This window comes from Tubulanus polymorphus, chromosome 2 (assembly GCF_964204645.1).
Source record: "Tubulanus polymorphus chromosome 2, tnTubPoly1.2, whole genome shotgun sequence".
NCBI lineage: Eukaryota > Metazoa > Nemertea > Palaeonemertea > Tubulaniformes > Tubulanidae > Tubulanus > Tubulanus polymorphus.
In genome coordinates, this window is record NC_134026.1 from 5,765,218 (window position 1) to 5,780,484 (window position 15,267).

The window sequence follows — 15,267 nt, forward strand, 5'->3', positions numbered from 1 at the left end:
GAGCTTTGTGAAGGATATTCCGATTATATTGCGGAAGAAGAATGCTTGGAGATGAATTCAGCTGAGCTGAAAACATAAGAAAAAGTGAAAATTAATATCCCCTTAAAGCATATTCTACGTTTACATGTAGTATATATTCTCGTTGAAATCATAAACCCTAAAACGAAGAGAGTTTTGGTGTCCATGATGAAATACGTAATAGTCTACTGACAATTCAGGTAGGCCTCAATTGGCGATTACCGCTTGACAGCTTCAAGTCTTCTAGAGTAATTTCTTGGCTCGTTAGCGCCCGTTCTCATTTGCCAGCTTGTTAGTTACACTTATATGATTCATATCACGAGCGATGGAAACTTAGGATGGATCTTAATCAAATGATAATTTCATCGTCAGGTATTAATTGCTTTTCTCCAACTTGTGAAGCTTCAATTTTCGACGCCTTATCTGTTAACGTTGCACGCTATCAAGGATAATCACCCAAAATAATTGTGAATCAAGATCTTGGCGATTTTCTTTTTTTATTACTAAAAACGAACAATTCTTACAAAAATAGATATGACCTATACACTGATTTATTTCTGGTGGTAGTAATAGTTATTTCTCACTATACAGGTATTGGCCTTTCGTTTATTTTCAATCTTTGAAAATTTGCTCATAGCGCTAAAATAGTCTAACGACAGCTCATCGGCCCACGAAGCGCCCGCTAACTTATCCATGAATCCGCAGTGGCCTCCGGTGTCTGTTAGAGCCAGTATCAAATTCGGATAAACACTGAACAAATCGTAAGCTATATTTTTCTCCGATGATATAGGATCATCGGAACTATTTATGCACAACAGCGGCGTAGATATATCGTCTGCATCGCGAAGAGGGTTGTTATTTTCCCAGTATTCCTCCACGCTAGAATACTTGTGCATATCTTTCATTAGCTTGTGTTCGGCGTTGTACAAATTGGTTTTCAACCAAGCGGATCGCTTTTTGCTGATATGTTTTCCTAACGCCGGCACCAAACGTAACAGCCATAGTTTTAATTTGATTTCTATCAGCCACTTGTAAGGCCGCGATATTCCAATACTGTACAATTGTTGACTGTCGAAAGCAGCCGAGATGGCCACCGTGGCCGTCATTCTAGAAGAAGACCCGTATTCTCCCAGATACGACAACAGGATGTTCGAACCGAGGCCGTAACTGATCGCGAACAATTTGGCATCCGGATAAAGATATTGCACGAACGTTGTCAACTGTCGAAAGTCGGTCGGATCTCCGGCTGGTTTGATAAACGGCGTCGTAAACGGACAGCCCGTCGTTCCTCGACGATGGAAAACCAGCGGGCGGTAACCGCGTTTGTTCGCTGTTTTGCAGTATTTACTGACGCTGAGCGAATCGGCAAACAAACCCGGTATAACTATAACAACGCTGGATGATTCTTGTAGCGATCTGGATCCTATATACCAGTCTATGGATACAATTCCGCCATCTTTCATTTGTAGAAATTGCCGATTAAACTGCGCTGATGAGTGCGCAAGCGGCCTTCCGGCCAACAGATACGTCAAAATCGTCTGCACGTGACCGTTGCGTAACCAACATGGCGGCGAAAATGGTCTCTCCAGACGAGGACAAGTTTTTATGACGAATCGAGATAAAGTTGAATTCCGATAGAATAGAGTCGGTGTTGTCGACCTGCCGGATACAAAAAATCGCTTTATGTAAATCCAAACGGACAATAACACAGTTGTAAATATCGTAACCATTGTTGTGGTGGAGACGTTACCGGGATACAGGATCATAGCGGTCGTAAAAATCTTCATTCTTCACATGATCACCTACAAACAGATAAAATCAATTCATGGATTAAACGCTGAATAGTAAATGGAGTCAAAAAGACGCTCGAGCTCTTTATAAGAACCTACAGTAAACTGCTAGATCCCATGAGTTTTGCGCACAAGATAAGTCGACCCTCTTTCAGAGCCGTGAGATAGATATATCTGACTCTCTTTTACTCCAAAAATAGATAATGTTTAATCCACCTAATTAACTTCCAAGGTTGTGGGTTTATTTTAAACGTCTAAAACGTTAGCTTAGTCAAATTTCAACCTCATACCGTGGAACAGACTGATAATTGTTAGGTGTTCATTTCTAAGATCGAAGAAAAATTGTTCTGTCCGATTGCATATACAGAAAAACACTTGCTATCGGGCGAATGTTAACAAACGGCGCTAGTAACCTCGAAATTCCAACCACCCCTGAACATCTCCTAATCTATACCTTGCTCAATATTATCTCGATTATGAATCAGCTTGGCGATTTATTGCTTAAAGAATGATTTCATCTGCCGCAAAACTGATGCAGACGTTCATTTATAATTCATGGTATTTCATTTTGGATATACGAATAGGAAATATCTCGGAAGTAATCGATGGACAACGGTCTATCATCGTCAGGACGTCATTGGAAATGTCCGTTTCTATGACACAACTAAGACAGAAAACATGCAGCACGATACATGGTGGATTCTTCAAGCCAGAACGATACTTGGCGTGACAGATTTCGTCCGAGTAGACATGCGAAATAAATCAACCACTGTTCCTAAGATTATTGTAGGATGAGACATAACTACCCGTGTCATGAAAACAAGTCCAACAATTTTTGTAGAAATATCTCTTATCAAGAAAACACAATTTCGGATTATAATTATCTAATCCGACATCCACTTTGACGATAGCTGGGATAACAATAAACACGGAAACTATGTAAGAGTTTATTGATGCCTTGAAGAAAAATAAAATTGCTAAATATCATCGACAGTGAATGATATGATATCAATATCCAGTATCAATAAAGTTATTTTGAATATGAACATATCGATGATTATATTAACCGGCAACCAGTCTAGCCCCAATATTGATGACGCACATCTACTCAATATAATCATGAAATAAATCAAATTACGAAATTAACGCCAAAACTCACAATTGTGATTGTCATTTTGAAATGCCAATATTGATGACGTAGTGCACATCGACTCACACAGAACCCAACGCACAGTAGTTATCAATGTATAAACATTTTTTGTATATGAAAATATGGAGTATGGGCGGCGGACATCGATAAGTACCCTCTTATCATTACGGATTAAGCGAAGCTGGTGTATCTCTAATGGTGTACACACCATCGGCTCGAGCATCTGCAATAACTAAATTACAACGGACGAGATAGAGAAAGCGAAGAGAATGGAAGCCTCGGCGAATATCAAATTCATTCAATCGTCGGGTGAATGCAGGTGTTTCCCGGTTCATTTTCTCCCACGGTTCTCGACGGTTCAATGGATGGGAAATTATCACCGCGTCACGGCAAACAGATTAAGCTCTGCTCAATCAGTATAGTTGAAAAGTCAAAGTTATTTTCAATTCTCGTTCAATATACATGTATCTGTAATTGCGGCGATAGCGAAAGAAATCAATTCATTCCATCTCGCAGGAATAGGATAATTAAAATCGAAAATTGAAAATGCAAATTAATCCGATGGTTTACGAAATTCGATATTACCGTAGAGTAATACCGTAGACTCTATGTCGTATCCGGTCACCTCGAATAATTTCCTGACAATTCTTATGAAATACATATATGGCAAAAATCTATCGGTCCCATAAGGGTGTAGGGTAGTTTAATTTTGTTGGCTTGGAAGCAGAGTTATTCCAATTTTTTGGAATCGCCAGCCAAAAAATACTATGACAAAAAGTATCCGTGACTGATTGCTGAGCTGACTCGAATTCTAGTCCAACTAATCTCAGATAACGCGAAGGTGTCTGGCCTCAGCGACGGGTAATTCGCCCGTATTGATGAGACGCTCGGCAGTTTTTTTAAAGCGTGCGCTATTTGTAACGAAAGCGAGCTGCTGCGGTGATGAGAAGATAGAGTTAAATGAGTTTTAACGATCCTTCTGCGACGATGTTTTATACCATCATCGTTCCATCTTTGACCTTTAATTTCGACAATGAAATCAGCGTCTAAATAGTTACCGCGAGGTATCACTAGTCGCCATGATCAGTCAGTGAGCAGGAACGCTAATCGTATTTCAGAAGGCCTGGGAGGATTTCGGAAGTGCATTTGTTTGAAATATTTTGTTTGACGTTTTACGAAGTCGACAAATAGAATTATATCTGGCTTATAAAGGAGCGCGTACGTCGACTTGGTACTGCTTGCAATGTGGTGCGATCGAACTGGTCACATACGGAGACTATTTACTAGGATTAGGATTAGGATTTTATTTACACTCCAACCATTTCTATGGTCAATGGAGGGAGACTTATACAAAGTATACAATATCTACAATTAACAGAAAGTATAAACTTGTTTTGATAAAATATAACAAAGTTATTAACAATATATACATACACTATTTACAACATACTAATTATTGGAGGGATCTATATACATCTAAGCCTTTTTTAATGAATTTTGCAAGGTGGATTGTAGGATTTTTTAGAATATCAAGATTGCCAAAAGAGTTCAGATTCAAAATATTTTCACGGATTTCATTCAGTAGGTTGCAGTTAAAAATGAAATGCAATTCATCACCTAAAACATAACAAGCCGAACATAATCTATCATTTCTATCTAACGGAAGATTTGATAATTTATTTACAGGCAAGAGATAAGACCCAATTCTAAATTCGAATAAACTTTTTATTACGTAACGATCGCAACGCCCTCTCGTGCTTTATTGTGCCAAATCTGATATAAATTTGAATAACAAGGAAACTAACTTAAAAGGTTATCGACGCCTTGAAAAATAAGACATATATTGAATTGAATTGCCCGCGAACCAGTCTGGCCCCGATATATTGATGATGTAGTGCACATCTAAATCCTCTCAAAAAATAACCAACACAATGAAATCAGAGTTATGAAATAAAATCAATTACAAAAATATAGCTGCAAAGCAGCGATAACGGGTTTTCTGGATGCATGTGATCGAAAGGAAAAATTAATTACCGGGTATTCGATGGAAAAAATAAAATGAGATGATTTGGATATTATCAGAGCAATCCTCTTTTTGGTTGAATGGTCTAACCCCAGTATAGTCCCCGTGATTTGGAAATTCTCGGAGCCCTCCTTTATTTACTTACTAAATGACGTCACAAACTGTTATTTCGCCGGTGCTTATTGTCTAACAATTCAATTCAATTCTTTATTTACAGTAACCTAATAAGTAATTTTAAGTTTCAAATAGGATGGAAAGTACATTCAGACAATCTGTTGGTTCAGAGAGACCGTTATTACAGTATCAATTTATACATTTCGTTTCGAAGCTGTCAGTTGCCGAATCTGAATGAAGATGAATTTTATTTGACGAAATCGGCGGAAAATATATAATAATAATAATAATCAACAGAATTTCAAGAGGGTTTTCGACGAAAGTCAGAAAACCCTAATAAAACCCAACATTCGAAATTGAATTGTTATTTTGGAACGCAAATATCGATGACGTACGGCACATCGACTCATACAGAACCCCTTCAATAACGCGTACTAGGTATCAATGCATATAAATATTACTGTAACGGTTTTTACGGCGTCAGAAAAGTTGAATTGGTTATCAACGCACTGCCCATTGATCGCTAGTTGGCGCGTAGCTAGTCCATAAGTCGCAAGAGCTGCTTATGTCGGTTAAAACTACTTCTTGCGCCTGGGGAGAGAAGATCGCGTTGCAGAAAGTAGAACATGTACCATTACTGGCTTGCGTTAATAAGGTTGTAGTTATTGTACGGTAATTGATAGACGTGATCGGCGAAAGTGAATGATCAAGACGGCAAATCAAAGGCGTAGAGTCGAATCAAACACTACAATCCGTGTTAACTGTTGATGAATTAACGAGTCCCACAAAAGAATTTTATAGGAAAAATTTTATTGAAATCAAACCACAACGTTTCGGCTGTTGATTTACAACTATTATCAGATGGAAGGACCAGAAACAGAATTATCAAAGCATATAAACTCACACGACGTTAACAGAACCGTAGAAACCACAATATTCAAAACAGCTAAGAATTATCAAGTTAAGAAAATAACATTGTAGGACTTCTCCATTCACCTTACGGAGGTAGTTTGAGGTGTGTTCACGTCCGGCAAATACAAAAAAATGATTTACAATTGGTACCGAAGCCATAGACCTCGCAGATTCCATCATATAAAAAAACCACAGAGCACTTGCTTTTTACGTTAAATTGGAGTTCGTCTACAAGGCTGAACGCGGTTTTCTATAAGCGTCCTCATTTTCTAAGGTCTAGTCGGAATTATTCGTCTGTGGCACTGATATCCACTTGAGCTGACCGACAACGAATAATGACATCGCGTACACCTTTCAGTTTGCGAGACTTGATCGGCACCACAGGCAATTTAGAGACATGAAGTCTCTCGGGCATTAGCGATGGAAAGCCTTATCACCGCAATTATATAGGCACATTTTACCAGGAAACACAGTGACAAAGACTCAATTTTCGCTGAATGGTACAAATACACAAAAAGACTGTTCGTTCGTTCTTTAGTTTCAGTTGATTTTTCTGACACTTTTGAAAAATGAACGGAACCTTGATAAAACCCGTAGCCTACGTACATCTTGGCCGATAACCTAACGTTTTATATTAAATGGTTTTAACAGCTGAGGAAAACAAGAATAATCGCTAAGGATATAGTGGAAGAATGAAAAAAAAAAACGACGAGTAAATAGGGGACGTTGGATCGTTTGAGAGATTGCTTCTTTTGGTGACTATCCTGTCAAGTCACTCGATAAGGGAAAACTACCAAAGTCATAACACAAGCGTTAACAAACAACGCCTCGGGTGGCCTGGCTGACCAGATAATGACGTTTTTCAAGATACATGTACATCAGACGTCAATTTCCTCTACACTGCCGAGATGAAAATGCACCTTGGATGGAAATTGTTCTTGCGTCACCCATTCATGTCTCGGACAGGTTAGCTAATGATCCTACAAAACTTTTTATATCTGCCCGACATTCCATTATAATGACTTCACTAATAAGTGTTTACCTTAACTTACCACTTTCGCTAGACTTGCCACTTTAGATAAGGAATTAATTCAATGGATATAGTTTGAAGAGGTGTAGAGGATGGGCTATAGAGGGCAGCACCTAATACTGTCTGTTTGGTTAACCTAATTCGATCAATTTACAACTCCCTCAATTCCTTTTGATCTTCGTTTCAGACGGAAAATTAAACAGGATTTCAATGATTTATGTATCGAATCGAGTGTCTTTTTCTCTATCTGTGTCTCGTTCGGATAGACATTGTTGACTTCATTTGAATAATTTTTCATAGTTACTTTTCGTCGCGTTACATGCAGCCGAATCTCTTGTAATGGGTTTACTGCACTGGATAACGCGATGAGTTGACGCTGACGCTTCCATTTCCAGGAAATAGCTCTCAGAACTTGTGTAAATTTGTGTGATTTACGTTCGTTGACACGTATTAAATTCGAACCGGCCACAGACACGTCGTTCGATTCGCAGTGGATTGAAATGATAAGCTCCACTTATCAAAGAGATTCGTGGTTTCTGTTCTCTCGTACGGAGGAGAAAGTCAAAGATACTGCTGTCGGCTAAGGAACTCTGCCCCGGGTTCGAGCCCACAAGACCAATGAGACATTCTATTCCGGCGTTATCGGTAATCATTTCAAACGACACCACTACGTGTAGATTTAATGACGGATGCAATTTACACTCGAAAATTATACAAATCAATCAAACATGATACACCTAAAATGAATGACGTAAGCCGGTAACATACATGATACTAATTTCCTTGAAATGCTTTACCAGATGACAGTGATGAAGTGAAAACTGAAACGTTAATGCGAAATAACTATGGCAACAGTGACACATTACGTAATTCCCGATAACTACTCTCGAAAAAGGGGTGTCCCTAGTCTTTAGACCCCCTTACCCTAAGACATAAAACCCTCTTAGGTTTTTAGGTCGTACCCGTATAAAACTTAGTAAACCTAGCCTCAAACAACTCTTCTTAAATGTACACCAAATTATCGTAGGTAATCGATATTCAACGGATATGTTTGTATCATTTTGCCATCTTCATTGTCCTGATAAGTACACCTCATAAGTTTTAGGTCTTGTGTCTAGAGGGTATTAGATTTAGTGAGAACCAAGTGTAATGCATAAGTACTAAACCTAAGATCCATTTACCTAAGACCCCTAAATACCTCCTCTCAGACGAATACACCAAAAGGAAAGGATCAACGATTGAACCAGGTATCTATGGATCGGGGGTTTGAGATTTAAATATTACAGGTGAGTGGGCCTTCTTATTATATGGCGTTTAGAATATGCGTTGGATGTTGTTGGAAATTTCTGCTAATTAGATTCCAGGCATCGACGATACTGACGTCGAGAACCCCAAAGATCATTGAAACTGGGAATTGAAAGACTTCACACTCATTCGACGCACAAACTGCGAATGCGTCAATGCTGCGATATTCTGACGACGCTATAGTTGTTGCGCTGACGCAAAAACGTAATTCCGTTGAAATATCAGACATACATACACACGGAAACTCAGCCTTCCACATGAGCGCTCCTTATTGAGGTGCACTGACATCGTCAAATGATATCATACCAGTTGATTATCGCTGTATTTCGAGATGGATGTATTGAAAACATGCGTTCTCGTGGTCGTCCGTTGCCATTAGAGAAATTATACGGTCCTATTGATGCCGACACGATTCAAAATCACAAGATGAATAACACCTCGATCGTGATGCAACTGAATTGGCTTCCATTACGAGAAGAGCCGGCTTTTCAGGGACTGAAAAATCTGCCATATAATTTCTCTTTGAACGCAATGAACCTTTGCTCTATATCATATTTCTGTTGGTGTTAATTCAAACGCACCTAGAGAACTCCAACCATTTTTTACATTCGAGCGAGTACCCTGGTATACCAAATCAAGGTTTTTCGATTTCCCAGCCTACGGGCTCGCTTTTCCGACCATAAATCTATCAAATCTAATCTAACCTCTTGAGTGAATTTGATTAAAACCATCACGTCCGCTTCTAAAATATCCATTAACGTTGGCATTACGAGTCTCGGTGAAAATCTTGCTGAATTCTTTCGCGCGTCACAGCAGGCGATGGCAAGCACGGGGAGACCCCAGGGAGAGGTCAAATCAAATATAATTCCCGGAGGAGCGTCCGTCTTGTTCGTGATATTTACATGTTTATCTTTTGAATATTGGATTAGTATAGTATCAACTAACGCATGAAGTACGTGTAAGATCGCAAGGCGAGTCACGAAACATTTCGTCGGAGAAAAAGAGCCAGCAGCTTTCTTATTTACAGATTCTGCAACACAATGACCACAGACATATCCTTCGCTTCCTCAGCGAGACGCTTGACGAATTAATCTGATATATGTATGCATATATGTATACGTATTTACGTGTCTTTGATGGTTCCTGAGCATGTTCATCGGACGTGTTTCAGGATGAAGAGCCTAAATCAGCCTTCGATGATCAAAGCAAATCCTATTCAATATATTATAACGCATATTGTATTTCAGCCTATGGTGTCAAAATGAAACCGTTTTGTTTGAATCTAGTTGGGATTTTTCTCTCATATAACATGCCCACAACCGCGCACATTAGATACGCAAAGACCTGTGCGAGCAAATGGCCATTTTTATGGAAATCAAATCTATAAAGATCAACGGAGTCATCTGTACAGTCGTAGAGAGAATCTTCAAACTGCGCAATGCAACCGTTACGACGAAGAGTTGATGCACGTAAAATGATCCTGCGTGGCTTATATCGCTAATTCTATTTAGATATTTTACTATAACTTTTTATAAATCCAGTTTCGGCTTTTTCTTAGTTGCCTTGGTGATGGGCATTTTTCATTTTGGTCGTCACATCACAATGATCAATGGTGAAGTAGATGATACAACGAGAATCCGACAATAAAGACGAAAAAAAAAGTCCGAAAATTTCCGAAACTAACAGCTCAAGGAAACATTTTCGGACTTTATTTCGTCGTCTTTATTGTCGGATTCTCGTTATATTATCGCCACAACACGGATATAGTGTCTTATGAATGCTGAGGTAGATGCACTTCATTTCAACTTCGCAACGAAAACTAGACAATTCATCTTCAGCGATATTCATACGTGGGTTAGATGTTTGTTGTTGCAGGGTGACAAAAGAATTGAAAGCAAATATTGCGCCTAGCACTGAGGTATACAGCGTTGCATTTATGCTAATCTTTTGCCTGAATGATAAGGACTGTTTTCCTACTCGGTACTGTCACGGACCGCGTGATGCGTTACGGGGCAAGTTTTAGAGGTATCATTCGTGATACAATGAATTTCGCTATGTTCTTCGCCGGTGGTTCGAAAATTAGGACTCCTTTTATCCAGGGAGATTGCTCGAGGACAACACGACAACCATCTAAACCTAAAGACACAGGCAGTAATTCTACCACAATCCGAGACTTTATAATTCACTGCAGAATATTTCCAACGCAAAATAATACAAAGATCCTTGTACCTTATTGTTTCGTTTATACCTACCTTACACCAAATAAGATTCATTAAAAAATGTAAATTTTGTGACTTTATGATGCACGCGACCTTGACCTGATTTACGATGACAAAAATCTAACTTGAAGCGAAGCAAGCGCTCCGTGTTGACAACTGAACAACATAAATTCCATATTTTGCGAATTTCTTCGCGAATTTGAAATATTAGCAGAGAAGCAGCATGTTTGAAATCGAATTTCGTGTCACGCATTGAATCTGATTTTAGGCGCGCATGTAGAACAGTGACGTCATTAGTACGTGCATGCGAGCGTCGGATAACATTTTGCCGCGTGTGTCTATTTTTCAAACGGATAGGATGTTAATTATTTCGCCCCGCAACAGCTCGAGAATTAATACAGATTAAAACGCATGAACACAACAGATAAACCAGTTATATGAAGCTTTTACGATTCATTTTACTTTGCAAGCGATTTAATACATCAAGTAACGCAGCTGCATGTTGGAAAATGTAGTTAATTATAGACACAGCACGAATCCGTGCCTATTCTATTGGGGGTTTCCGGATGAATCTAACCTTCTAATTCTAGTAACACCCATCTCGACGTTTCTTTACTTTTTCAGAATTAGGCGTCATATTTCTGTGCGACAGTTTTTGACACAAGTTCACAATGCCAATATTCGCATCTAGTTCCCACGAAATTGGTACGAGTTTCCGGATGAATGTAACCTTCTGATTCTGGTAACACCCATCTCGACTATGAGTTTCTTTACTTTTTCATTACACGCATCATATTCCTGCGCAATATTTTTGACACGAATTCTCATTGCCAATATTCTCGTCCAGTTCTCACGAGAAATTATAGCGAATTACAGCCGTAACGTTAGCCATTGCATCGTTACCGATGAGAGAGTATATCCTTGGGTAACTGGCGGAAGAGGCTTGATTGGCACACGGGAAATATCTTAACTAGTTACTGACATTTTATTCCAGTGTGTAAGCAAGGAGATTCAGCGGCCACTAAGGAATATTACATTAGTTCATTCCGACACCCGAACGGGACAAGCGTAACAAATGCTTTTTATTGATTTATACGTAGATGAAATCGTCATGGAAATCTGTGTTACACCGATCAAGAAAAATTCTCTTCCCATATCTCTCACCACGCTTCATAACCTTGACCCAACACAGCGACGCGTCTGTTCCCGATTCATTTTACGTAATTGTTGAAATAAATCATTCGTGGATTCGGTGTCATTTCAACTCGATTTATTCGTATTTGCTTTCAGATCGGGGGCAATTTATTATTTTGCGCGGTTACATCGATCAAAGTCCGAACCTTCGCTTGTCGAAATGAATTTCTATCTACGCAACAGTCTCTCGAAATCAACTTGAATGTGAAACTCTTAAATACGCAAAATCGATTGGCAAAGTCTATTCGACGACTCAAAGTTCAATTAGACACAATATGCGCATAGATTGTGCTATTTCATTTAAATAACCTTGTAACCGGTAAACTATTTCTGTCGTTTGCCGTGAATAAGAATGTTGCAATATCGGAACATCTTTCGAATATTTTCAAAACTGTTTGTTTCGTTTCTTGTTCATCTCAGTTCAATTTCAAGTTTAAGTCAAAACGTATAAATTTGCCTGGAGTGTTTGTAAGCATTTTCATCTTTGATGTTTACCGCTTGAAGCAAATGAGATCAGAGCCACGGATTGGAAAGAATACTCGTCTCTCATAAGGAATGAGCCTACAGGCAACATCTCTAAGTCCTCTGCCACAACGTCAACCATGTTTTCTTTCTATTTCAGAGTTGGCCTTTCTTACATAATAGTTAACGCGGGCGAGGCGCGGTATCCCCACATAACTAGGTTGCTCCCAAGTTCATTTCTTCAAGGTTTAAACAGCGTGACAGTTTCCATACTAGAAACTACACATAGAAAGAGATACGATCATCGTTCTAGCAACGACAGATTAGATTCACGCAATACATTGCGAAATATCAAAACATTCTCGTTAATTTCACTTGCAAATGGCATCTAATCAAATAGTGCGACTTGTTGGTGTTATAGGCGTTGTTATGATTCAGTACTCGACAGGGCGTTTAGACAGGCAGACACACGATTTTAATTCGATCAATTCGACATCGTCGGAAGTTCTCGTCGACAGAAGACCGATTACATGTGACAATCTCTACGCAATTTACAAAAAGGAAATTTCGTCGGTTTTCGCGTCGAACCGGAAGAAATCTGTTCGATAATTCGCCAGGGGAATCATTAGCGTTAACCAAGTAGGCTAATACACATTATAACTGACCACTATTACCAGCCACTGTTGAATAGCTACAATTTTGGAAGCTTCGATATATCATATTAATTAAAAAATGCCGAATACAAACCCGATCGTAGACGAAAAATATTCCATTTCCCGTCTGGACTACGCTGTCTATAAACGTTGGTGAAAACCTGTTGCATCAGACACGTTGTTATTGATTTGAAATTCGTACGTCCGATTGTAAACATCCAGGCCCGTTATACATCCATATATCAATAATTCACATATTAGCTTTAGATGTAATTTCGATCATATGCCGGAATCGGAACTTATAGTTTATACATTGATATATTAAATGATGGTTACGGTTTTGGAAATGTGTATAAAGCTACGTATATCGTATTTTGCTCGAACTTATCGAAAATACGTTCAACGGAAAACAACATCGGATTGATTTCCATCGGGATAATCAGAAATACTTACATAGTAGCGTTTACTGTAATGACGATTATCCGTTATTAAAATCCGCGTGCGGCTGCGGAGATGTCGTGTGCTCGTAAGGACTGCGTTATGCTGTATCAGAAGCGCTCTGTCAACGAACACAATTGACGCGTCGCTGATTCGACACTTCCTCGTTTGTCTGGTGGCCAGGTGACAGGATTTCCATGTATGCGCCGAGCGATAAAGCGTATTTTCAGCTGAAATTCATATTGAATTCATTTAACGCATTCGATTCGTATTCGAATTGGCCGCATTAGGTCAACCGCGATTTATGTAGATCGATGTGTAATGTGAACGTTGATATAATCCGCTGCGATACTGCGCAACATACTCACAAATAATGTTCGCAGACGACAAAAATATTCCGAAAACTGAAAGTAGTTTCAACAACGTTTAACCAAACAAACGAATTTTGTATTCCAACAAAATCTCCCGAAGACTTTGAGAGGAACCTAAGGTATGGCAACCAATGCAGTTACTATGCATTCATCCCTGATTTTCAATTGACAGAACTCCGTTTAGTATTTCTTGCGGATTTTCAATATACTTTACACGGACATTTTATATATGCTGGTAAGCTTATTCTTAATGCATGTACTGTCTTATATGGTGGCTGATTCGGGCCATATTGAAAAAGATTTTGTGTACGGCTAGGGACACGATAGAATAATTTTTAAGTTGGCTCATTTTTTGTACGTTCTCGCGCGAGAATTCTAAACTTTTAGTTTTCTCGCGAGAGAAACCAAACTTTTAAACGATGAAACGTAATATTCTTCTTGTCCTTCATAATATTCTGAAATCCCCCAGAAGCAGATTTTTTAACGAACATTATATCCTAATTTTCAACTAACAACTTAATAATAAACATGTATCGTTCGCAAAATGTATACAAGCCATCAAAATTTCGTGTTAAAATCGCGGACGTATTTTCCATCGGAATAAGTGATCTTTTTGAGAAGGATTGTCTTGTTTCACTGTCAACGATACTCGTATAAAAGTCAATCGAGAAAAAACGTACGATTTCCCCTTATTTCTACTTCTGAGTTATGCGACGTAACCGGACCTCGGTGGTATATTACATGTATGTTTCCTTGGCGACATTAACGCGGTCGTGACGTCATTTTCGCAGAGACTATCAGAGGGGGATAAAACCCGCAGAGGTGCGAATTAGTGACAAATAAATCGTCCCTGTAACGATCATTAACGTTAGTTTAAGGAAAGGATGTAACGGATAAAATACGTCCAGTGCACTTAATTAGTTGATCACGATTGGTGCACTGACTGAAGACGTGATTTTACCTCGGCCCGGTCGCACAAAACGAAATTAGGATTAGTTGCTAATGACGGCTTTATCTTTTTCGACAACCTCGAAACTTTATGCGAAATCATGATTAGCGTACAAACGAAACTGCAGCCAGACAGCTTTTGATTATTCAATAATTTTGTATCTTGGCAACGCTCCGGGTTCCGTTTTTACCTTCGAGTAAATACCGGTAGGCAACACGACTTTGAACACGTATTGAAGTCATTGGAAATCTGAGAACGGGCTTATGTTTCGAGCCTCTCCACGAAATTCAAATTCGAAAAAAAGCTATCTCCAGATATAAAAAAAAAAATATTCGGAGTTGAGTTCCTCGGAGTTCGGTCGAACATTATTTTTTTACGAACTATCTAGTCGAGACATCGGATCATTAATTTTGTTACTAGACTGGATGAATGAATGAATCAATCAATCAATCGATTAATCGATTAATCGATATCTATTGATTTAAATAACGTAGACGTTGTTGCTTCTCATGTCGAGAATACACTATGATGGACAAAATGATTGAGCATTGCAAGTTCTACCTTAATGGTGGCTGGTCGCGCCAAGTGTAAAACAAGAAAACTAACTTGAAAGTTTATCGACGGCTTGAGAAATAAGTC

The 15,267-nt window shown here is 38.9% G+C and overlaps 1 protein-coding gene across 1 annotated transcript; it reads right to left on the reverse strand.

The window, feature by feature from the left end:
* Positions 1–486: 486 nt before the first annotated feature.
* LOC141898323 (protein ABHD15-like) lies at positions 487–13,088 on the reverse strand. The gene is made up of 3 exons (XM_074784169.1): positions 12,965–13,088; positions 1,769–1,820; positions 487–1,677 (listed from the first exon to the last, which is right to left on the reverse strand). Exons 1-3 carry the CDS (start codon positions 13,086–13,088, stop codon positions 570–572), a joined length of 1,284 nt encoding a protein of 427 aa, XP_074640270.1. The 3' UTR covers positions 487–569.
* Between the last annotated feature and the right edge of the window lie 2,179 nt (positions 13,089–15,267).

Bases quoted from the DNA above. Each gene is read 5' to 3' on its own strand.
- LOC141898323 (XM_074784169.1), bottom strand. From the start codon at position 13,088: ATGTTTACAATCGGACGTACGAATTTCAAATCAATAACAACGTGTCTG. The intron at 1,821-12,964 runs GTTTGTATTCGG...ATCTGTTTGTAG, and splicing joins TATTTTTCGTCTACGATCGG to GTGATCATGTGAAGAATGAA. The intron at 1,678-1,768 runs GTAACGTCTCCA...TGTATCCGGCAG, and splicing joins CGCTATGATCCTGTATCCCG to GTCGACAACACCGACTCTAT.